We start from the raw sequence: 23,418 nt of genomic DNA, 5'->3' as shown, positions 1-23,418 counted from the left end.
TGTGTTTGAGAAGCACTAATAAAAGGCTAAAAGTGAGCTGTTTTGCCAGTATTTGGTGATATTGTTAAATGGTTTGCAACATGCTGGACAGTGAGATTGGAGGCAAGGAAGTTTGCTTCTGCTTGTTTTTCAGTCAAACCACAGAAATATTAAACAGAGTAACTACTTGTGTGATTTTTGTCTCATAAGGTATAAAGGTAAATACAGTATATTCTTGTGTAACCAATATAAATGTTTTTCCATGCAGCCAGCTTTTTTGCTAAAATATTCTTCTGTACACCGTCAGCAAGTTGCTGGTTTAAACACCTGAGTTGCAGGATCCTTGCTTGACACTTGTGCAGAGAAACGCTCTAAACCAAGGAAATACATACTGTAGCCATCCAGGTGCTCCTCATCTTGCTTGCGCTGGTTACAGTCATAACCTTTTAGTTGGTACTAGAAAAAAATAGCCTGTTTTTGAAGTTATATTTTGATGAGTTGTCATGAACTGTCTTATTTTGAAGCTATAATATGCATGGTCAACTACTTTCGAATTCATCAATGGGATAGAAGGTCTACCTCCACATTTGTAATATCAAAGCTTAGGAGACCTTTAAAAGTCAGTCCTAAAATGCGTGCATCATTTATCAAAGGGTACCCCATAGTAAGTGTGCAGCAAAAGTGAGACCCCAAACCACCCGCGGCTCTGCCTGAGAACTGACTCCCTGTGCTCGTCTGCAAATGGAGATGAGAGGAGATGACCCAGAAGCGTCACTGTTGAACTCAGACTTTCACAGTTCATGTTAGTGGAGGCAGGAGTTAGTGTTGAACTTCTAAATTCTTTTACTTCTTTAACACTCTTAAACAAAGTAAATACTTCAAATTATAAATATTTTTATCTCCAGTCAAGGTGTGAGCTGCCAAAGACATAGACATAGTCACAGACATAGACCAAGTTCATAGAAAAAGAGTTTCAAAATCAGTATTTCTTTGAAAACATTAGTTATAAATAAAATGAAAGGACTGTTTTGTTGATAATTAATCAGTGTTTATTTTTAAGCCATAGATGTGTCCAGTTGCCTTCAAATTCCCAGAGTAAAGGTACATGATGCACACACACATATAAAAAAAACTTTTCAACTTGTAGTTGTAACATATTAATTAAAAGCCTGCCTTTCTACGGGTCTGATTTTCATTCTAACATTTTTAAGGGAATAGTCAGAGGCTCTAAATGGCAGCCAGACCACGCCATTTTCAATCTCATAAGGAACGTTGTACCTGGGGTCATAGTGGCCCCCCAAATAGTAAATGCCATTGAGGTTGGCCGCCTGGCAGCTGTTGTACCACCAGCCACCCCCGTACATCTCTGCACAGCTCTCCTCCCAGCGGTCCTGGTCGCGGTCAAAGGTGCTGAACTGCATCTGGGCATGGGATGTGTATTCGGTGCCCTCCTCCAGCCAGCCAGCGATCAGAGCATCCCCAGCGGTTCCCTCATAGGAGGACACGGCAAGGGTGTACCCTTCTGCTTCAGACCCTACCTGTACGATATACTCCGCATACGCAGCTTTTCCATCCCAGTCCTCTAACTCTACCCGAAGAAGAGTGTTGTTCTGAGTCAACAAGTGTATGTTTTCATTGCCCAGCCAGAACTCTCCTCGCCCTCTGCCATCCACGCTGCCGAAACCTCTCTTGTAGTCTTGCCAGGTCCGGTTAAAATTCACTGATCCATCCATTCTCTGTTGGATCAATAGCCATCCTCCCAAAGTGGTTTCTTGGTCGCAATAAACTGACAAAACCTTATTGGATCCCGCTGGCTTGATTTTGAAAATGCCACTTTTGGCACCAAAAGTGTGTTTCTGGCGGATATCATCACAGTCTAAAAAAAAAAGTTGATCTGGTTTGACAGGAGTTATCAGCAAATTTTAATAAAAGGTTCAGAGGAATCCAAGTACCAATAGCTCTGAGGGAAATTGTTAAACATGTCTTGGACTACACTAGGTATAGTGACAGGCAACATTAAAAAGAATTCAGAAAATAAAACTTTACGTACTTCTTAAATCGTGAACCGCCTATGTAATACCCAACTATTAATGAAATATTTTCCTTTTGATTTCCAAGGTGGCCACAAACACACAGTGCTTGCATTTTATCATCATTGTTGTACTGCAGTATCTAAACCCAATGTGTCAGTTTGGTTATGGATGGAGTTTGGCTCCACTACCTCAATAACTACTTCTGTGATGCCCGTGTACCTTTCCCAGCACTGGCTGTCCTTCGCTTCGATCCTGACGGTCGGAAGCTGCGTGCCTGAAAGTCTGGGGTGTCCTCTGCACTCTGATCATGTTGCACCCCACCTAGCTGCTCAGTTATTTCACGGGTCTTTAGTGATTTGGTTTCGAAAGTGGAGCCTCCCTTGTTGAAACTAGAAGAGGCGCTGGTCACTACGGTCTTGGAGTGACTTGCACTGCCAGATGGGAATCCAGATGGCTGAAGGTGAAGTCCTCCAAAGTCATCTTCTTCATCCTCTCCTAAGTCTGTAAATTTGCCTTTCCCCCCATAAGTCCCTGAATGACTGGATACCCCAGTACTTGAGTGGCTAGTGCCTGTGCCAGTTAAGTGGCTGCTAGTTGAAATGCTGCTAGATCCATCAAAGTGCCTACTAGCAGTGGATGGAGAGTCAGGGGTAAAAAACGACTCTAGCTCAGGGAATAACCTCTCTAGCTTGTGTGAGTCACCTGTCCCACCAACAGTTCCTGTTCCTGGGAAATGGGAGCAGTCTGAGCCATCAGAAGAAACCACTTTTTCAACTACTTCTTCCCTAGGGCCATCAGGGCCACTGACATATTTTGTGGTGGTAGTTTTGGTGCATCTACGGACAGGGGAGGAGGTTTTGTCTCCCAGACTAAGGGTTTCTCTCCCATGAGCAGGAATAACTAATTTGCTGGTGTATGCAGGTCCATCCCCCCTCGATTCTGCCACGTGATACAAGCTGTCACCTCGGGGAGGGTTTGTGTCTGTTTCTGGTCTTTCTAATACCACCTGCATCTGCTTGATGTTATTAATTATGTTCAGAGCTTGCATTTCTGGCAGAGGCTTATGCTTAAAATGCTCAGGAACATTTGAGTCCTTAAGTGGCCTCATTTTCAGTGTGCTTAAGGTGGTGGTTTGAAGCTCTGGGTGCAAGTCGATGGAGTTGGCTTGGGTAAGCTGCTTCTGGATGTTGTCATAGCTTTCCTTGTCCACCTGGTAACCAAAACTTTTAGCACAGGTTCCTTTGCAAGCTCGTATCTTAATATCAATGTCCACCTACACAAATGGAGAAAAATAATTCGGTTAGGGAGCTTTCGTGACTTTCTCAAGCAAAGATATCATACCTTTAAGTGGGCTAGGGAAAGGTGGGAGCTGCCCTGGTACCTCCCGCCTACAGCTGAGTTTTTCTAAAGCTCAGTTTTGAAATCAACCCTGGGTTTATTTCCACTGTAAATAGACAAGTGCAATAGCGCAGTGCACATGAGCTCCACGGAGAAGTACGTTAGGACATGTTCCCAATCTCTGCTCCCTCTATTTTCAGGGCATAGGGATGACCTCTGGGTTTGGAGGGAGCGCTGCAGAACTGGGCACGCTCCCTGGGGACCAGGGCAGAAACAGGTCCTTCAGGGAGAGGGGAGGACACTGGGCTTGTCCCAGAGCCTGTTATGGCCCTGCTGTGAGGCTTCCCATCCTGGGGTTACCACTGTTTTCTCAAATGATCCAAAAGCTGGGTCTCTGATCCAGGGATCCAAATTGGCTTTTGAGCAAAACCACTGTTTGAGCCAGGACTTCTCCTCGCATTACTGTCAGAACTGGCTGCAACCAGGGAACATGGGCTCTAATGCCAGCATGGGCTGTGGGCAGCACTGGGGAAGGACAGGGCACATCCCCCTCATCCCAGCTGCTCAGCAGCTCCTTACAGGAGCAGACACACCTCACAGAGCCAGTTGTATATAACCAATATATAATATCCTTGCTGCCTGTCTCAGAGCAGAAGCCGCAGGTGGGACCAGGAGTCCTCCTGAGCTCATGTTGGTTCCCATGCAGCAGGAGCAGAAAACCAAGCTGCACAGAAAGCAACTTGTTCGGGGATTTGCCTTGGCAAGTCAGATCCTGTGAGAGCTGCATCATGTTGTCTTCCAGAAAGAGCACTGCTCGCCACATACGGTGTGATGGATAGACCCTCCTGTAGCTAAGCACTGGAAGGAATAGAAATTACGTAGCAGCCACCTACCTCCAAGCGCTTCATCTCTGTCACCTGTTCCTGGATGCTGTTCTGCAGAGCTTTAATTCTGTTTACTTGAGTGACAACTCTCTGCTTCAATGTCACAATTCTCCGCCTCAGTTCTCCTGACACGTGACCGTAATTCTCATCAGTCTCTGAAACAGAAATGCCTCACAGTCAGCTATGTACATGTGGTTTTCTTTCCTAAAAGAGTAGCATATTTTAAAACATGTAATTAAAACAGTAATTAAGAACATATTTCTCATAGCACTGAGCAGGTTAACATTACATTAGTTTTCATTAGTTAGCTGTTAAGAGTCTTGCATTACTATGTTTATGCTGGCTTTTGATAATAAGGTCCAGCGCAGCTTATATTTTCACTACATATTGCTTATGCACTAAAAAACCCCCAATAATTCAGCAAGGGATAATAAAACTGCATGTGAGATACTTACGCTGAGCACTGTCCAGGTTTGGTTTTAGTACATTTATGGTTTCCACAATTATCCGATTGGATTTTTTGTAGTTGTTTTGACTTTCTGCTAGCAGCTTCTTGATTTTGTCTATTCTGTGACTATAATCCTGGTCCGTTTCATCAATTAGTCCTTGCATCCTGCAGCCTGAAGGACATTTGGTACCCTAAAATTGGAAGAGGGAAATAATTGTCTTAAAATCTTCACGAGTAAACATTTTTCTAACATTATGTTTGCCAGCACTTTTGGCTAACACTGAAAACACATTAAAAAAAAAAAAATCAGGGCAAGATTCCACAAGTTCTCTTTAGGTGTCCTGTCCTATTCATCCAGTGACCTTGCAAAGGACTTGTGTGACTTAGAGCAAGTGACCGGGGGGCTCATCCTTTACCTCGTATGCCTCTGGCACCGGTGGTGTGATGGAATCAGTGAAGTGCATCCTCAGAAACCTGCCAAAAGTGGGGCATGAGGAACAAGTAAACCCTTAATTTTCCACCTCCTCTGTTCCTCAGGGGTGAAATAAGACATATATATATATATATATATATATTTCCCAAAGGGCTGCTGTAAGGAGAATTCGGTTGTCCAGTTTGAGCAAGGATATTAGAGGCAAACTTATTTAAGTAACATTTTCCGCAGAAAAACTTAATGTTCTTACAGACTAAAACTCTTTGCCAAGACTTCATCAAATAACTGTAGCATAGAGGTGGGCTGAGATGCAAGAGAGAGAGAACTTTAACAGTTTATACACAAAGACATTCCGTCGATCATTATGAAATGGTTACTGAACATTTTGCCATCTGCCTTCCTAAGCAGTAACTTGTGAAGTGTAAGTTATTCCTAGTTATTTTTCTTTGTCACACATCTTTCTTTCTGGTGCCTTTCTCTTACCAACTCCAAAAGTGGCAATATCAGAATTCTGAAAAGAAACCTGTCTTATTTTTTTCTAGGTAAAGCCTTCTTTTATTTCATCTTTCTTTTCCAGGCTTACTTTCTCATCTGATTCTGCACCCCTGCAAACTTCTTCTCTCTCTTTCTTTCTCCTCATTTCTCACTTTCTTTCTTTCTTTCCTGCAGGAGCTCTCTCCAGCCTGCCCCAACATGAAGCATCCCCCGTCCTCCTTCAGACATACATCCCAGCCACGTGCTGGCTGCATGGCACCCATCATAGCGGTCCGTCTGGGGTCTGTGGGCACCCTACTTTTGCCCCCAGAGCTCATCGCTCACCCAGTCATCATCTGCACAGATGGGCCAGTTCTTCTCATACTGGCACGTGGACTGGGCCATGTGCTCCACAATCCTGGGACCACGCACTCCTGCACCCTCCTTTTCAAAGTCAGTCTCTCCACCTTGTGCCTGCCAGGAGGAAAAAAGAGAAAAAAGCAAAGCCAAGATTAACGAAACAGCTGCCGAGAGAACAGCAACATAATGCTGCTGTCCTCCAGCCCTCGGTGGCATAGGTGACATGTGGCAATTGCAGCCATCTGGAAAGCAGCACACCCAACAGTACAGGGATTTTATTCCTGACATTTCTTCTAAGATATGATTATTTTGTTGTTGTTGTTTTGTCAGAACAAAGTCTTCCATCTCTTAAAATTAATGTTGCTATGTAGGGAGCTGGTGATGCTCAGGATATATTATGATAATATCATTCCACAGAAGTCTTGTGTTCTGCGTACACATACAAAATTAACTTGAAATTAGATTGTAGCTGGTTAAGTTAAAACAAATACTTAAAAAATCCTATGTTCTATTTCCATTTGCCTCAATATTTCCAAATTTCTGTTTTCATTCTGCCACCTTCAGTCTACACAAAACTGGCTTAAAGATACATATGAAGAGAGTTTTCCCATGAGTGTCTTTGATTTTAATCCCAGTTGCTAACTGTAAGCTTGTAGCACTGTTTCACCTGGCATAAAGAGCAAGAAAGCTAACAACACTGTAGTACAATAGTAATGTCAGTGATGGATGGATTCCATGGTGCTAATGGAAAGAAAAGAAATAAATATACTGAGTTTTTCTTCAAACCTAAGAATCACTTCGTAAAAGATTGGAAAACAATTCTTTTTTCATAAAAGAAAGCCCTGTTTTATGGCTAGAGATGTAATTTGGTCTGAATGGATTCCTCTGCACACTTGATGTTCTTTTCAAGCAGCATAATTCATGCTTGAAAATATTAATAATTAATATTTACTTATTATGATTATTATGTTCAATTATTACTTCCAAGGAAGATAAATCTTTCCTAATTCTAGCCTCCAGGGCCAGAATCTCAGCCCCAGAGAACTGGAAAGTCATTATTAAAATCAGCAGATTCACGCTGGTTTGATGCATCCTGAAGATCTGGCCCAAGTGCCTCTTAAAAGCAGCAAATAAAAACTTTGATTTTATGTGGTCTGTGCCCTTTCAGCATTGACAGCTCCAATACGACTGCTTCTGTTTTGTCCCATCTGCTTCCTAGAATTTCTGTGGTTTGTTAAACATGCACATTCCTCAAAAAAAAAAAAAAAAAAAAGTCAAAAGAGAAACATAAAGAATCTAACCTAAGATTATGGCCTGAGACCTCAATGAGAAAACAGCAAGGTTATGTTAGCATAGTTGAAAATCAAGTCTATCTCTTTCCTTATTGAAATTTTTTTTTCTTACTTAGCTCTAGTTTAACCGGATGTTTCTGCCACAGGAATTGTTGGGTTTTAATGTGTATTTTATAATGAATGTATTGTGTGTCATTTGTAGGTGGAAAAGCCTGCTGAAGCACCATCCAACAGAGAGTGAAATTCACCTTAATAAACATGGAAATTCCTGACTGGCTGGGGCCACTAGCATCCAGTCTGTTAGGTTTAAGACTTACAGCAACACCGACGAATTTATGAATTCATGTTAATGTATGTGCTTTGCTGTTCCTGAAGTTAGGCAGATTCAGAAAAACCAAATTAAGCAAAACTAGAGAGCTGGAAGAGAGCTGGATACTCAAGAACTACTGATGAGAGTCCAGCAGTGAAGCAGTTACAGTAAGCTTGTGCATATGTGTGTGCATTGAATTTTATGAGCTAGGTGACAGCCAAAATGTATCTGTCTAATGAATGAACATTAAATAAACGCTCACTATTCAAAACAGAAAGATACGAAAAGAATCAAGTAAGCAAACTCATACCCAGGGTAAGTGGAGGCACAGCAAGACACAGAGGATCCTCATTGATATCATCTTCAGGAGGAGAGCAAGCAGAACTCTGACTGAAAGGATTCTCTTCCCTGTTCATTTGGTGCAATTTAAACCTTCATGCAAAGCTGTGATTAATCATTATGCTCCCTTCTGTTTGGAGACAAAACATGCCAGGTGCCCCGCCGACTCCCCCGCTTAGGTGATTACTTAAGGCCTCTTACACAAGTTTCTGATGTTATTTGCTCCAGATGAGTTTGCACAACACCAACATGTGGGCAACACCATGTATTCCAGGAAAAAAAATCTGTCTAAAGCTTAGTTTCTTGTAACTGGATGTTCACCTAAGATGTATGCAGGACCTAGTTGGATCCAGCAATGCTTACCTGCTGGAAGACACACACTCTGTGTGACGGGCATCACCAAAGAGCTGATTTTTGAAAAAGGAAGTAATTTGTTTGCCCTTGCTGTGTGACTGTTCCATTGCTGTGAAATTCACTGGCCTTTTCAAAGCAGATACTAGTCTAAGAAAAGTTGATACAGTCTATCTGTGACTACGTGGTCATCAACCAAAATTAATTCCTGAGGAGTGCAGAACCCAGTTTACATCAGTTTTTACATTACTGGTATTGGTATAACACATGATGTGTTCAACATTATGCTGTCTCTCACACAAACGTTATAATTTTTTATCAAGTAGGATGTTTGGAATGAACAGATATTTATGAAAAGCACAGTAGAGTGGTACATGAAGATGTCCCAGAGCAGATGTTAAGCATAATTAAAACTTCCTAAGGAGTCACATCTCCTTAAATGTTTGTGTAATGTGTATAGTTTGTGTGTGGCAATCGACGGTACCATGCTGCTGCTGCGAGCTCTACAACCAGCCTTACTGGTAGTGGGAAGTGGTGTACATGGCTGTCACACTTGAGAGGTGCTGCCCATCTTAGAAGCTGCCACCGCAGTGAGCAGGAACGAGCAAGAGAACCTCTGCTAGAGCAAATGTGGGCCTAATCAGTTGAAAGAACAAAATTCTTTCTTGGCTTTCTCAAAGCACGTGACATTCACAAAACTCTTCATCATCTACAGGTTGTAACATCTTATCATAGTCTCCTTTGGAGGAACATGTTTAAGTTTGTACAATATATTTAAATCAAAATAGCTGATTTTAGCTTTGGATCCATTCCAGCAGCCATTCATTCCATTCCAAGCCATTCCAGGTTTTGGCTTATCCTCCTTTCCTCTGATTTTTCTACTGGTTTCTGCCTTCAGGAGGCTTGAACCCTCCCCATGTAAAGCTCACTGCAGTTGGCCGGGACCCTTTGTTTCCTCCCAGTTTTGGCCTTGCATTTCATGCTTCTCTTATCTAGGAAAGCCCTCTTAAACCTAACTTAACTTATACCAATATCACTACCTCATATCCTCCAGGAGAAGAGCTCAATAAGATGGTGCTGCAGTGCTCAACACCTACACCAAGGATCTGGTTTTGCATGACAAAGGGCTTCTGTTGTGTTTAAGGCTTAGTCTTCTCTGTGCACATTCTGAAACAAGATGTTTTGTTTATTTCAATTCCCTGCAACTGCTTTGTAAGTCTTCTGCTGAATCCCGTGCAGTGCCAGTAATACTATGATGTAACAAAGGTTTTCAGGTTTCAGCAGCAAGACAGCCCAACGAACTTCAGCAACAGATGTCCAAACAGACCGCATGTTACCTTCGCTCAGTTTGAGGATCAGCCAGCCATGGCTGTGTTCTTTGGTTGATAAATGTCCATAAGGCAGCTCCTGAACTCAAAGCAGATAATCAATACACCTACACACCAAAATGCTCAGCTGCTAACCTGAGCAGCGGCCAGACTGGCGATGCTTCCCCACTCCAAGTCCTACACAGTTTTGTTCACTCTGTTGCAGCAGTTCTGTGAAAGAATTATAAAAAGCTCAGAGGACAATAAAATGGTTACAGGACAGAAGGACCACAATAAGAGGAAGTCTTGCAGGGTTAGGATTAATTATTTTACAGAACAGAGTAAAATGAGCTTCATCTAAAGTGAAGCTGGGGTCTATGGAGAGTCTCCCACTCAAACCAGCAAGCTCTAATTTAGCCTCCACAAGGGATACAAAACTCTGCTGAGAGATTATAGCCTTAGGACCTCCATGGTCAGGAACACAAGGATCGCAGGTACAACCTACATATGCTGTCCTTGCGCGTACGCTCATCTCTGCTTCACTGCAGGATCATGTGTGATGTTTCTTCCACTGAACCTCTTCCTCTTCACAGAAAACATGGATGGTGCTCTGCAAGCAAGCAGCTGCCCAGCTCTTTCTATTCTATGGTGATGCTTTGCAGACTGTTTAAAGCTTCAAGAATTTTCCTATGGTGCTCATCACTCCGCTACCCCAGTGCTTTACAAGCGTTCATTCCCTGGGCATGCCTTTCCCCTCTACACAGCTGCAGAAGCCAGGAGAGAAGGTTAAGTCAAAAAGTAGTTATAAATTTTTGGGATCCATTTGGAGAGTCGGAGTCTTCCGAGCACACCATCCATGCAGATCCCACTGATGGCAGCTGTAGCTCCGTGTCTGCAATGTGGCTCAGGGGGAACATCCAGCAGCCAGCTCTGAGACATTGAAGAGTTTTGCCTCTGGTCCCACAGGAACCTGCTCGGGTGGTGAGGGCAGGAATAGCACCTCCTTCTGCAGGGTGTCAGCTGTAAGTAAAGGACAACTGTGCCCCACCTGGTCTTACTACATGCATTACAAGCTATGAAACAACTCAAGCATCCTTCATAATTCAGATGGGATGTACATGTCACCTTAGTTCTGGCTTTTCTCATTTTGTAAGCGCTTGATTTTGTGATCTTCAGTGATCTCTGAACATTATTTTTGCAATTCAATAGGCCTTAAAAATCAAGAGCACATCAGGCATTTTTTTTTAATTATTTTTTTATTTTTCTTCTTTTTCTGAAAAGACAGAATTTCTGTCTTTTCAGCCATGCTAACAAAGGGTGAGACAATTTGCTAGGTGATGTCCCAGGTACCGGCTGCCAGGGTAACACTGGACACGGCAGTAGCATGTGCCAGGCCTCCTCTGACCCCAGTGGAGAGCGCAGCTCTCTGGTGACCTTCAAACGCGGAAAATTTAAGCTCTGGTCCAACTAAACTCGGCCACCAAAGCTAGAAGGACTGGAAAAACCTGATAGCTGATCATAAACGCTAGTGAAGCTCCGGGGTTTCCAGCTTCATGCGAAGGGCGTCGCTGGGTGAAGCTGAGGTGAAGGAGGAGCTCCTCAGGCTTTCCAGTTGAGGACTGAATGTGGGGTCTGACCTTCAGCCTGTACCTTTGCTTTCATGTTGCAATCATACAGTCGCTTCTCCCTGTGTTTGTTTGAAAGGCTAAAGGCCAAGAGCTAGATAAACTTTGGATTTAACTTTAATTCATGATCGAAGGACAGAAGTGCAGTTCACTACTTCGGCTGCTCTGCTCTTGGCAGGTTGCCACAGTCATAGTCAGGGAGTCTGGGAATTATCTCTGGGTTGTGTGCCCTAGATGTGAGCCAGCACTGCCCCCGTCCCCTGTCCTACCACCTGTCTCCACAACCAGTTTCCAAGCAGTGCCTTGTCCTCCTCTTACCTGCTCATTCATGTCCCTCCTCTGGATACCTTCTCTTAGACCCCATTCTCCTTCAGATCCAGCTCTCAGCTCCACTTTCTCTTCATATACTCCTTGGACTACTCAACTCTTAAAAGAGTTCATTATGAGCCAGTCCCAGCATCTGGTGCCACATTTTCCCCATGCAATGTCCCAGGGACTGAGGGACCCAGCAAGGCCTCCATTCCGTCCACCTCGTTTGCCTTTTCCTACCTCTATCCCTTCCTTGTCCACATTTTCTGTTTGGGTTTGGGTGGGTTTTTTTCCTGCTTTGGGGTGAGCATGCAAAAGAAAAAAATATTGCTGTTCCCAAATCCTCTGTTCTGTGCTACAGGGGTCTTTGGAAGAGTGACTGCAAGCACAAGGTGTGGAAGAAACGCAAAACTCATTGCAGCCACCAAATCCTATAACAAAATTTTATAAACTCAGAAGGGGACAGGCTTGCCTAAATACAGACAACTTCCACTGTAGGCTGCGGTCTGACAGTCATGTACGATAAAGACTAACTCAGAAAAGAGAAATATGACCTCTCAGTATACAAAATAGGGGCATTAAGTCAAATCGCAATGTATTTGCTTGCAAAAAATACTACTGAGAGTATCATTCTCTCTCTATGAGTCAGGCAAAACAGGAGATCTTCTCAGGCCTCTTTCTGACAGTTAGAGGGTTGGAAACAGTAGAAAGGAGCTCTGAAAGGCATGAGTCTTGCCAGTCCTTCTTTCAGGGCCCAGGGCATGTAACTGCAGGCTGGGATCCTGCAGACTGCCTGATGAACTCTGGCACAGGGCTTCTTTGAAAAAATCAAGCTTCTTGGATTCAACAGCTGCGACCCTCCTGACCACCCAGAGCAAACGGTCCTCTTCAAAGAGGTTAAAATTATTTGTAAAAACTTAGGACACCAATGAAGAAACCGACCGGAAGAATAAGCCGGTCTTAGCTCTGGTGAGCAACACATAAAATGCCAGTTCCCACTAGTCGAACATGTGTATTTACACCAGACTGTCGTCAAAGAAATCATTGCAGCCAAAACCTAGACCAGGAGAGGCAAATGATAGTGCAGACCTAGCGAAGTGTGGATACAGAGGTCAAAGTGACAGAGGGGAAAGGAATACTTTTTTAATTCCATGTTGCAAACTTACAAATAGTAACAACCTTAAAGTCATGTCGTAGGTGGGATAAACTGAAAACAGAAAGTGGAAGGGACTTGGCCAATGCCACTCAAGTGGCTGCTTGCAGAACCAGGATCAGACTGAACTTGGCCAACCCTCAGCCCTCTCTAGAAATACTGCTTCAGCTACAAGGAACCACAGGACAGGCCTCATGACACAAAGCATTCAAGAAAACTGCTCTGCTCGGCAAGAAACGGGGTGTCAAGGCTGGTGGTGAGCCCCACAGCATGGCTGGTTGCATGGGTGCAACAGGGCCACGCGCATATGCTGGTTTAGTGGTGTGGAGGGGTTGTCCCTCAACTCAAAAGCTCGTTAACCCCATGCTGACCCTATGCTAATGAGGGCTCCTTCTTACCTACTCCTTCCTCTTAGATTTTGGCCCATGGGTAGAACTTGAACTAAGTCAAAGCAACTTCAGTAAAAAAGACAGGGGGACAGCAGCTTATCATGCTGTGGAGACTCAGATGCAGGCGAAAAGGCTGAGCAGCAGCGGCACTGGGGACCTGGGCACCAAAGCTGGAAAAGTGTTGAGGCGGCATAAACCACCCTTGAGATCTGTTTAATTAGTGTAATGTCTCCCTGTCCTTAAAACGAAGCATTCAAATGTGCTATTCAGATACCAGGTGAACTTCTGGCCTCTTGCTAGTAGAAATAAAGACCAGGATACACTTCATATTTCAGTTCTTAATATATCAAGTTGATATAGATATATAGATATCTATTGTAGCTCTGAGTGTATTTTTTTGTTGAGGAATTTATCCACAAATCTAATCTGATTTGCTAATGCACTCCTCAAATGCACTCATCAGATATTCTGGGTAAGTACATTCAAACAGTATCACAGACTTTGCTGTTCTTGATCTGTGCTGTGAGTTTTCTTATGTGGATCACTTAGAAAACTATTACCAGATCTAGAAAAAAGAAAACGCAAGTATAATACAATTAATTTCTGCTACAAATTTTAACGTCTTTGGTTGGATAATGGCACTAGATACATTAGATTAATTTTTAAATATTTATTAATAAAAAGGAGATATTCAAGAATAATGGCTGTACAGTGCAATACTACGTGCTACATAGCAAATTACACTTTTATTTTGAGTAGTATTTGAAAAACTTGTTAATATACATGCTCTGGAGTAAAATATCTGTTCTTGGTCATTGACAGTATACTTCCTAATGCATTCTGATACAAAATGTATTCGTTACTTTTTGGTAAGTTCAGTTAAGTAGCCTTCAGCAGTAATCTAGGCCTCTTTCAAGTTGCTATGTATTTTGATCTATGTCACAAAGCAATTTCATCAGAAAACAAAATGAAACTTTTGGAAACAAGCCACATTCTATGGACAAATAGCTCCAACACTCGCCTCTAAATGAAGAGCAGAAACTACTGGCACGCAATTCAGGAATGACTGAATCAAAAAAGTTTGGTCAGAGTAACCTTCCAATCATCACAAAGTTTATTTTGCTTGGTTTGGCCAACAGCAGAGCACAGATAACAAGTTCAGAGTTTTTGTAATAATCAAAAATTTATTGGGAATTTGTACAGAAAAAAAACCAACCCATGTACAGAGGTAAGCACTGCTCAAGCTTGGGCATTTTACAGTCAACGGCATTTTATAGTCAAAACTGAACTGTGTAACCTTAGGTAAGTTTGGTGTCTTAAGAGATAAAAGATGTGTTTTCTCTGTTCAGACCAGTCTTTGTGAAATTCTCCCTCTACGAGTCTCCAACCTACAACAGAAAAAAAAGAAAGCATTACTAGCATAATGTACTTCTAAAGAAAGAAGAACATAAGGCTACGATGACATGTTGATAGTGTTCATACATAGTTATACTAGTTGCCAATTAAAAATGTAGCATTTAAAATACATGAGGGCAAGGGATTATTTCTGATCACGAGACTATCCATTTTTCTATCTGTTAAAAGAAACAGTAATGGGAAGGTATACTAAAATCAAAGTACAAATATTTCTTTTTTTTGTTGTTTTCTCTTTTTTTGTAATTTTTTACGATTTTTGTAATTACAATTTTATTTTTTGTAATTTAATTGTAATGTAAATTAAAAAAAAAATACCCCCAAAAATTGTAATGTAAAAATTGTAATATTATGTACAAAATACAAATATGGTAGACAAAGTCAACTTCTCTAAGGTGCAATGGGCTGAACATTTCAGGTGTCCATGCTCAGTGTTTGAAACTGTAACTATGTTCTGTTGTCATTTTAAATATCTCCTTGGCCCTGTGGTCGAACCTGTTTGGCACTGCCTAAGTTGTGTTGCTGTCCATCCACTAACAGTCTGTTGAATGGGATGATTTTCATTGCAGTTTTCTTCATGGAGTACCACCGGTCACGCCAGGTTACCCAGGTGATGCCATTGTCATATCCAGCTGGACCAGCCTCTTTCGATGTGTACACACCACCTAAAAAATATCATTTGGAGCAAAACAGTTAGTTGCTTTCTACAACAGTTAACGTGCCCATAGATTTTTTTGGTAGTAACACCTCCATGGCATTCCTGGGCATACTAACAGGCCACATTCACTACTCTTCTTCCCTTAGGTTGCCTCTCTCAGGACCAGGACTGATTCTCCCAATTTGGGCTGGCGAGTGGCCACTAGTTCCTACTGCTGGTGTTAACAGTTATTGCAAAGAATGGGCTATGCCAGCTTTGAGAAATCCAGATGGCAAAACATAATGAAAGTGGCCCATTCCTCTTTGTCACTGAAACAGTGTCCTGGGTTATAGGTATTTAGAAGATACTTTACCTATATAGTATTTGCCATTGAGGTGGCCAGCATGACATCTATTCATCCACCATCCAGACCCATCTTCCTCAGCACAGTTGCCCTCAAACTTATCATTGTCATCATCATAGGTGCTGAACCGCATGCCGTTATGAGAGGTTAAAGATTTGTCACTTGCATCATCTCCAAAAGCAAAGCCATCAAAGGCATCCCCAGCTTCACCACCAATAAAGTAGGCATAAGTCAGTCGATACTTGTCTTCTTCACTTCCCACTTTGAATACGGCGTAGTCAGCAGTGCTGTTAACAAAGGAGAATGGTGAATGTGAGCATGCTGTATTCCCCGTACATGCATGAAATGAAAAATTCATAGGAGTTCAAACCGCAGAAAAGGCATTGATGGCATCCTAGCATTTGGAAAGAAATTGGTTTTGCAGGATTGTGCCTCAGTATATGACATATATCCAACCAACTTTTGTGCTCCGGTATCAGATGTGTTTTCTGCCTACTGGTCTTCAGTGATGTAGGAAAGATCTATATTATATAAACACACACACACACACGTGTATCTCCCAGGTTCATAATGCTGAGGCTTATGTAGGTCATGAGGAAATCTTTCATGGGTGGGAGGAAGGAGTGGATGTCTCAAGAAATAGCAAGGATAGTAAGCCCTTCTGGAAAATGGAATACATAGAACAGGAAAGAATAGAATAGAATAGTTCAGTTGGAAGGGGCCTACAATAATCATCTAGTCCATAAGATGCATAAGATATGAAGAAACGTGAAGAGAAGAAACAGATTCCTTCTGCCAAATAAACTAGAGCTGCCAGCACGTGGTCTTCAGACACGCAAGTGCAACAAGTCACATACAGTCACTGCTGCCACAGCTGTGAGTTCAGGAGCCAAAGCAGTGTCCTGTGCATGCTAGCAGGTCTAAGGGCTCATCATTTTTTCAGATGATGTACAAACTGATGCAGCAGTGGGAGCAGAGGTTTTGAGCTGTCACTTTCAGAAGCATTATGAGCAAATACCCTTTTTTGCCACTCCAGTCCTCCAGTTCTATTCGTAAGGTGTATGGCAGAGTGGACTGCGTAGTTATCAAATGAATCTTCTCATTGCCCAGCCAGAATTCAGTGGTGTCATCAGGAGACAGATGCCCAAATCCTTCCTTGTACTGAACCCAATTTTTCTTGAAGTCCTCACTCCCATCCAGTCTCTGGGGAAAAAAAAAAGGGAAAAAACCCCAAATCAAAAACCTCAATCAAAAAGATAGGTATTTTATGGAGGTAAATAAAAAACAGTGCTGATGCAATAAGCTTGCTCATGGAAATAATACATAAGTGGCATACCCTCTGTAATACTGTCCAGCCGTTGCCATATGAGTCAATCTCACAGTAGACGAGGAATGACTCCTGGGCTCTTTGAGGCTTGATGAAGTAAAGACCACTTTTTCTGGCACCTTTATTTGCAATGTCTTGACAATCTGAAGTAAAGATATCCAAAGGATTATTTTATCCAGCTACAGTGCTATCCTCACATTTATTTGATATTGTAACTTTCTTAGTGCAAGAAACACAATTCATCTAAATGTCACTGTTGCAAAGTTAGCTATTTAGTCCGCACATCTTAATGTCATTGCTATAAAAAATACTACTGAAGGTCACAGGACTTGTGTAAGATGAGGAAGAATCTGTTCTCACATAGACTTTAAGCAAAAATGTAAAATATAGTTGTCGCATTGATTTCTACAGCAACAAAAAAGCACATTTGAAGCCAATGGGATAATTAAATTTTTTTTCAGATGACTTAGTAGAAATGTGATAATGAGTTATCTGCTGTTTGTGCTGAGTCTGTGGAAACTCATGTCCCTCGTGTTTATCATGCATTTTGGCCATAATAATATTTGGCTGTAACAATAATCATATTTTGGCCAAAAAGGCCAAAGGAGCAAGTGAGACTTCTGTTCCATCTGAATGCCTTGTTTGCAGAGCATTCTACCCGGTACTTACTGTGATCAAGGCACTGGTTTCATCTTGCAATTCATCAACTTGCAATCTACTATATTTTTGCAGGCAGCTACGGCCCGTAAGATTACAAACAACCCATTGCTGTGATGCCAGCTGGTGATACTTGTAACTGAATTAACCCTCCACCATACAAGAAGCACTTTTTGCACCTCTTCCAGTTGTCTCATGTATTTCAGCTGTGTCTCTGCATGGCTCCTGACAGTGTGACTCCAGCTGGGCAATCTTCTCTTTCAGCTGTGCGATCCTGTTGCTGTTCAATATATGTGTATCTGTCAGCTGTCTGGACAGAGAGACATAAAAATGGCTTGTTGTTCCAGCTGTTCCTGAATATGCATTTCCCTGCACACATGCCTCACCTCTGCAGCATGCTGCCACACACACCTCTGTAAAGGGCTGTGCCTCTATTAGCACTGATGTTTAAAGTTGAGGAAACTAGTCAAAATAGGAAAGCACACGCTTAACCTTATGCAAAACTTGACTAGCCAAATATGGAAGCACACCCTTATGCAAAACTTGACTTGACTCCAATCAGCAAAACTCAAACCAGTATGGATTTATCTCTATGGAAAGTTTTCCTTTGTTCTCTTAAAGTAAATGATAAATTACTCCTCTTTGATTATGGATGCACGTGTAAAACATAAATGCTGTAAATAAACTGCTGCAAGTGGCAGAATGCTTAAATTGTTTTTGATGTAATGTTACAGAAGTGGAATTTTTTCTACATTCAGGTCAAAAAACATACCCTTAAGATTTAGAAAGTTAACGATTTTCTAATGTTAACGATTAACTTTTCAATTTTATTTTCAACATCAATTTACAAAAAGCTACCAGTGAGTTTATAGTTACTTATATCAATGTAACTAAGCTGATTTTAAGGGATAGATGCAGCAAATTTAGTCAGGGTGGATGGCTGCACAAATATTCCACACATTGCCTTACAGCACAAATTCATATAAATAAAATCTCCAAAAGTCATGAAAAAAATTGTAGGAGTAACTGGCACAGGAAAAAAAAAAAAAGAAAAAAAAAGAAGCATAAATAAAAATATTGCTAGGCTTCCTGACATTCTTGTCTTGCTCTTCCTGCACAGCTAATGGCTTATGCAGATGAGCAGAGAATGAATATCAGGCCCTCAGGATCCTTCTGTGTCTTGCTAGGCAGCTACTAATGACAGTGTGGGCACAACGGTCCACATGAGCACAAAAAACCTTTCTGAGGGAGCCTTAGCTGCACTTGATAAAAGCACAGAAAGAAAACAATTTGGACTGTCAAGTGATATAAAAGGTGGAAGATACCTACTGTATAGTACTTTCATGAGACAAAATAGTGTTTTCATATCTGATAATTTCTTCAATTATTTTCTTTGACTTTTGAGTGAAATCATCAATTGAATCTGTAAAACAGACAAAGGTATAAAATTATTGCAATTAGGCAAATTAAAAAACAGAACTACATAAATTATATTTGTCAGTTGTGTACTTGTTTTTATATTCTTACTTGGTAGTGTCTGCTTCTCTGGAGGATAGAGGCTTTGGATGTGTTGAATCAGATGTTCTACTGTTCCTGTGGAGTTAGTAACTTGCTGTAAAATTCTCTCCATTTCCTTCAGTTCATTATCCATAGTGAGATGGTATTTATTAAAGAAATCTGCAATGCCACAGGTTGTTGGGCAGTAGCTACCCTAAAGAGGAAAGAATAATAATCAGCAATTGTTTCACGAGCAAATAAAGACAAGCAGAATATTTGGTCAGGGAACTTTGAGGTGCCACTTCTATAAGCGATTGTGGATGAAAAAGGGCAGGCATCCACCGCTTCGTCTGTGTTCGAATTTCCAGAGGCAGTTTACTTTCACACTGTGTGCACACACAGCAAGAAAACAGTGCATGCTGTTACTCGGAACATCTTCTGTATATACGCTTTCATCAGCAGTGCAGTCTCCCATACGCTTTTACCAAGTGTATACCGCTATTAATAAATAACGGGTTGAAGGACAGGATATTTAGTCAGTATGGAAAGTAACAATGAGGATCAAGTGATACTGGTGGTTAATGATCAGCGTAGAAAAGCTTTAATTAGACTCTTAAGATAAAAGAAAATGGTTTAGGTACTTACAAATCGTTCATCTAATATGCAGCAGTTTTCTCTGGTAGCAATGTACTGAAGAGAAGAAAGAAGACCATTTTCAGTGAATTTTCTCTGATAGCACTTTCGGTGCCGACACGTTTTCTAACACTGTGTATTCACTCACCGCCATGCTGGTAGAAAAGAGGAGGGAGAGGAGAGGCCCCAGGGGAGCCCAGCTGCACCACCTCAGCACCATCATGCCTGTCCCAGCGGGTGCAGCTGTGCCCTCAGCAGCCGAAAATGTTGAGCCCAGCACTGGGCGGCTGCGGTTTAAGGCAACAGGCTGAAACTGGGGGCGGGCACTGGGAGGTGGCGGGAAGAGGTGGGGTAAGGGGTTGAGGTGGATTCCCAGAATTTGCACACCTCTCTTCCCATTTTCAGAACCTGTTTCCCACTTAGCCGCTTGATCTCTGCTCCAGCCAGGAGGTCCTGGGAGGCAGGGGCGTGAGCAAAGGCATGGAGGTGCTGCTTCCAGCAGCACGAGTGTAAGGAAACTCACACACAGCTTTGGAACGGGGGCTGGCAGACATTTCACTCAAACAGCCCAAGGAAAAGCCACAATAGCTATATCTGAGTTATCTGTAACAACTACCAATACCCTAACAATAAATATTATTTTGCAGTTACGTAGCACTTTCCTGCCACAGATCTCAGTGTACTTTGCAAAAAGAACCATCATCATTTTCCCTAGTCTGCAGATGACAAAAGTAAGGCAGAGAAAAGTATGAAGTTATGTTGGGCAGTGGCATATCTGGAAAAGAAGCCTGTGGTATTGCTCACAGGCAATGAAAGCATGGATCTTCTCTAACCTTCAGCTCAAGGAGTCCATTTGAATGACTTTGGTCAAAGTTTCCTAGCTGGAGAACTAAGGCTGTCATATCTGCCTTATTCAATATGCCCACAAGATGAGTGACACGCTTCCTCTTCTGCTACCGGCTTTATCCTAGCCAAATTATTTTCGGTATGTGCTTCTGCTTGCTATCTGTATGTATAGCCTTAATAGCTTTCTACTCATGCCCTGCACCTGATCTTTAGGCTGTGGCTTCTCCAGAGAAAGCCCGATTTTTTGTCTGTGCGGTATCAGGTGTGGTGAGACACTGTTGAAGAAGCTTTTGACTTCAATACACGTTTGACCAAATGATAAAAAGAACAGAGGGGCCGAGGCTCACTGCTAGATCTGTCACTGGCTTTGTGATTTCAGGCAAACGACTTCACCTCTGTCCAGCAGGATCAGTGTTTCAAGTCTGCTTCATAGCAAAAGCACTCTGTAGGAGCTGGATTGTTACAAAATTAGATATATGGTTTCAAGTTGCACCAGAGGACATTTAGTTTGGGTATCAGGAAAAATTTCTTTATTGGAAGGGTGGTCAAGTACTGGAACTGGCTGCCCCTGGATGTGATGGAATCACCGTCCCTGGAAGTGTTTGAAAAAAGCATAAATGTGATGCTTAGGGACATGGTTTAGCAGTGAACTTGGCTGTCCTGGGTTAACAGCTGGCCTTGATGACCTTAAAAGTCTTTCCCAACCTAAATGATTCTATGATTCTGTAATTATGCCATGAAACATGGAGAGTCCCTGACCTGTATATTCTCTTTTCATCTGGTCACATCTGGTCAACCAGATTCCCATCATGTCCGACGATGCAGCCACATATTGCCAGATGGAAGTCTGAGCATTTATGATGCTAAAAATCAAATTTATGGCATTATGTGAAGCTGAAGCACTGTTCATGGGAAAGCCAGCTTTCCAGTAACTGTACTGATGACCAGTGAGTTAGCTGCCAGGCTGCCAAAAGTCCTTTCCAAAGGATGTCAGGTGCTAGAAGTTTGCCCTTCCAAACCTGGTATTAATTACATTCAAGGATCATGTGCAGAATGTGCTTCTGTTGTCCTTACTGATATAAATAGAACATGGCTCCACCTTCTACATGGTTAGTTCTGTTTCCTAAAGAGTGAAAATAAAGTAAATAAAGCTCAGTAAAAGTCTACTTGCTCTTGTGTTTTCTGTTATTGCTTCATTAGCACTGTTAACATAGACTCAGGAAACTACCAGCGAATCTCCTTGCCACTGCGGCTCACACATGGAGCTTGCTTTGCTGCTTTGTTGGCTGCAGGTCATGACATGGGGTCCAGAGGATCCTGGAGGTACAATTGCAGTGGCTGTACACCACTAGGATTCCCTTAGATATGACAATATAGAATGAGTAGGTTGCTAGTATGAACTTTGTAAAACGACTGGCCCAGAATCAGCCACAGCTGTACACTAGAGTGCAGATGGGCACGTGATGTTCATGTCACAACAGGTGAATCATATAATGCAGTCCAGGTATCCCGCATTCTTTAACAGAGTAAAGAACATCCCCCTCCCTTTTGTCATTAATAGTAATACATATAGGCTTGAAACTCTTTCAGAAGAGTATTTGGTAACAAAATACAGAAAAATGCGTCTTGTGTTCCCATGCAAGAATGTAGTGGTTCAGAAAAGATGACAACAGCCAACACTGGCAGTAATAGCTTAGCTAACCCTGAGATAAAATGCCTAACATTTTAGAATTAAAACATAAGAATGGCTGTAATGAAATAATGTCTTTGTATAACTAGAGATTCATTGTTTTAGATAATTGGCTAGTTGGGTGGGTAAAACAAAAGGTCATTATGCCTGCAAATGGTTTAGGAATAGGAAAACTGAATTTTCAGTGAGGTGCTTGTGTTACACAAAATTATCACTGTATATATTTACATCCATGAAGGAACCTATTTTAAACATTGCCCTAATGATTACAAAATATCTGTACAATGCATTTGTAAGTGTTGCCTATTTGTATTTCTGGTTGCAACTGCTTGTACTTCTTAGCAGAAGATGTAAATATGCAAGCTTCAGGAAATTTTTGTTTGCTTTACTTGATTACATGGTCATGATTTAGCCTTCAATAATTAATGCTTTCATATATTTGCTTCCTTTACTTTTCTTCTATGGTTTCACCTTGCATGACTTAGAAATAACTTATTCCTGCTTTTCATTAAGTTGAAAACAACATGTATTCTTAGTGGAATGGCTATGTAATATTTTTCCTCCCTTATCACATACCATTTTGTCTTGGTTTGTCCTGGCTGCAAAACAGCTGACCCACTTACCAAACAAACGTGCCAGAGACCTCGTTGTACCTGAGATGTGTCCAACATAATTTGACTGTGTTGATTTAATGGCCATTTTTTTTCTTTCCAGGAAGTCTATTTGCTGATTTGGTAACAAATGAGGAACGATTCATGTAGCAGTCACAAAGAAGAGTTCTCAAAGTCAGTTTACTTTTTTCTTGCTATTTATTTTTGAGTAGATAGTAAAGATGAATCATTATTTGTTTAAAAGAGCTTTCTTCAACTCATTTTTATCAGCATTTTTGTCAAACAGCCACTGCGAGACTATCCAACATCTTCCCATTATTCCTAGTAAATCTTCCCTCAGAAATGCAAATCAGAGGAAATATGCTTGTATATGTAAATCAGTTCCTGGATATCTGAGTATTCTTATGGCTGTCTTGGACAAACAACTGTTTATGGCTTATACCTACATGCCTTAAGAATCTAACTTGAAAAATCAGTCTACAACATTTCAGAAATGCTTCAGTAATCTATTTTAACGTTTCTATTGGAGTAATATTATTTTTTTAACTGAAAGCGTTTGGTGGACATGACATAAACGGGCATTTTTTTCAGATGCTCCAGAAGTTAATTTTCATATGTGAAAATAAATACCAACAATAAATGTTGAAAAATCCCGAATAGTAATACTGAAAAAAATTGCCTACTTTGCAATCCATCACCAGTATGCATTACCCTGCTTG

General features: G+C 41.6%; 2 protein-coding genes across 2 annotated transcripts; both read right to left on the bottom strand.

Annotated features, from left to right (window-relative positions):
- Window positions 1-1,005: 1,005 nt before the first annotated feature.
- On the bottom strand, window positions 1,006-8,019 carry FGA (fibrinogen alpha chain). The gene is made up of 6 exons (XM_056321908.1): window positions 7,862-8,019; window positions 5,935-6,063; window positions 4,690-4,873; window positions 4,244-4,389; window positions 2,232-3,285; window positions 1,006-1,855 (listed from the first exon to the last, which is right to left on the bottom strand). Exons 1-6 carry the CDS (start codon window positions 7,910-7,912, stop codon window positions 1,137-1,139), a joined length of 2,283 nt encoding a protein of 760 aa, XP_056177883.1. The 5' UTR covers window positions 7,913-8,019; the 3' UTR covers window positions 1,006-1,136.
- Window positions 8,020-14,187: 6,168 nt separating this feature from the next.
- FGG (fibrinogen gamma chain) lies at window positions 14,188-19,844 on the bottom strand. Its single transcript, XM_056323566.1, has 10 exons — window positions 19,701-19,844; window positions 19,565-19,609; window positions 18,950-19,133; window positions 18,752-18,845; window positions 17,602-17,732; window positions 16,775-16,908; window positions 16,457-16,641; window positions 15,448-15,725; window positions 14,933-15,102; window positions 14,188-14,412 (listed from the first exon to the last, which is right to left on the bottom strand). The coding sequence occupies exons 1-10, from the start codon at window positions 19,773-19,775 to the stop codon at window positions 14,398-14,400; spliced, it is 1,311 nt and encodes a 436-aa protein (XP_056179541.1). The 5' UTR covers window positions 19,776-19,844; the 3' UTR covers window positions 14,188-14,397.
- Between the last annotated feature and the right edge of the window lie 3,574 nt (window positions 19,845-23,418).

This window comes from Falco biarmicus, chromosome 1 (assembly GCF_023638135.1).
Source record: "Falco biarmicus isolate bFalBia1 chromosome 1, bFalBia1.pri, whole genome shotgun sequence".
Taxonomy (NCBI): domain Eukaryota; kingdom Metazoa; phylum Chordata; class Aves; order Falconiformes; family Falconidae; genus Falco; species Falco biarmicus.
The sequence above is the reverse complement of the archived record's forward strand: the minus strand, read 5'-3'. Positions and strand labels throughout refer to the sequence as shown.

What these genes read in the sequence shown, in the direction of transcription:
- FGA (XM_056321908.1), bottom strand. Translation starts at nt 7,912, where the DNA reads ATGATATCAATGAGGATCCTCTGTGTCTTGCTGTGCCTCCACTTACCC. An exon ending in TCTGTGCAGATGATGACTGG is followed by an intron (nt 4,874 to 5,934) that starts GTGAGCGATGAG and finishes TTCCAATTTTAG; the next exon opens with GGTACCAAATGTCCTTCAGG. An exon ending in GACAGCCAGTGCTGGGAAAG is followed by an intron (nt 1,856 to 2,231) that starts GTACACGGGCAT and finishes TTTTTTTTTTAG; the next exon opens with ACTGTGATGATATCCGCCAG.
- FGG (XM_056323566.1), bottom strand. Translation starts at nt 19,775, where the DNA reads ATGATGGTGCTGAGGTGGTGCAGCTGGGCTCCCCTGGGGCCTCTCCTC. An exon ending in AGAGAAGCAGACACTACCAA is followed by an intron (nt 18,846 to 18,949) that starts GTAAGAATATAA and finishes TCTGTTTTACAG; the next exon opens with ATTCAATTGATGATTTCACT. An exon ending in ACATGAGACAACTGGAAGAG is followed by an intron (nt 16,909 to 17,601) that starts GTGCAAAAAGTG and finishes TCTTTACTTCAG; the next exon opens with ATTGTCAAGACATTGCAAAT.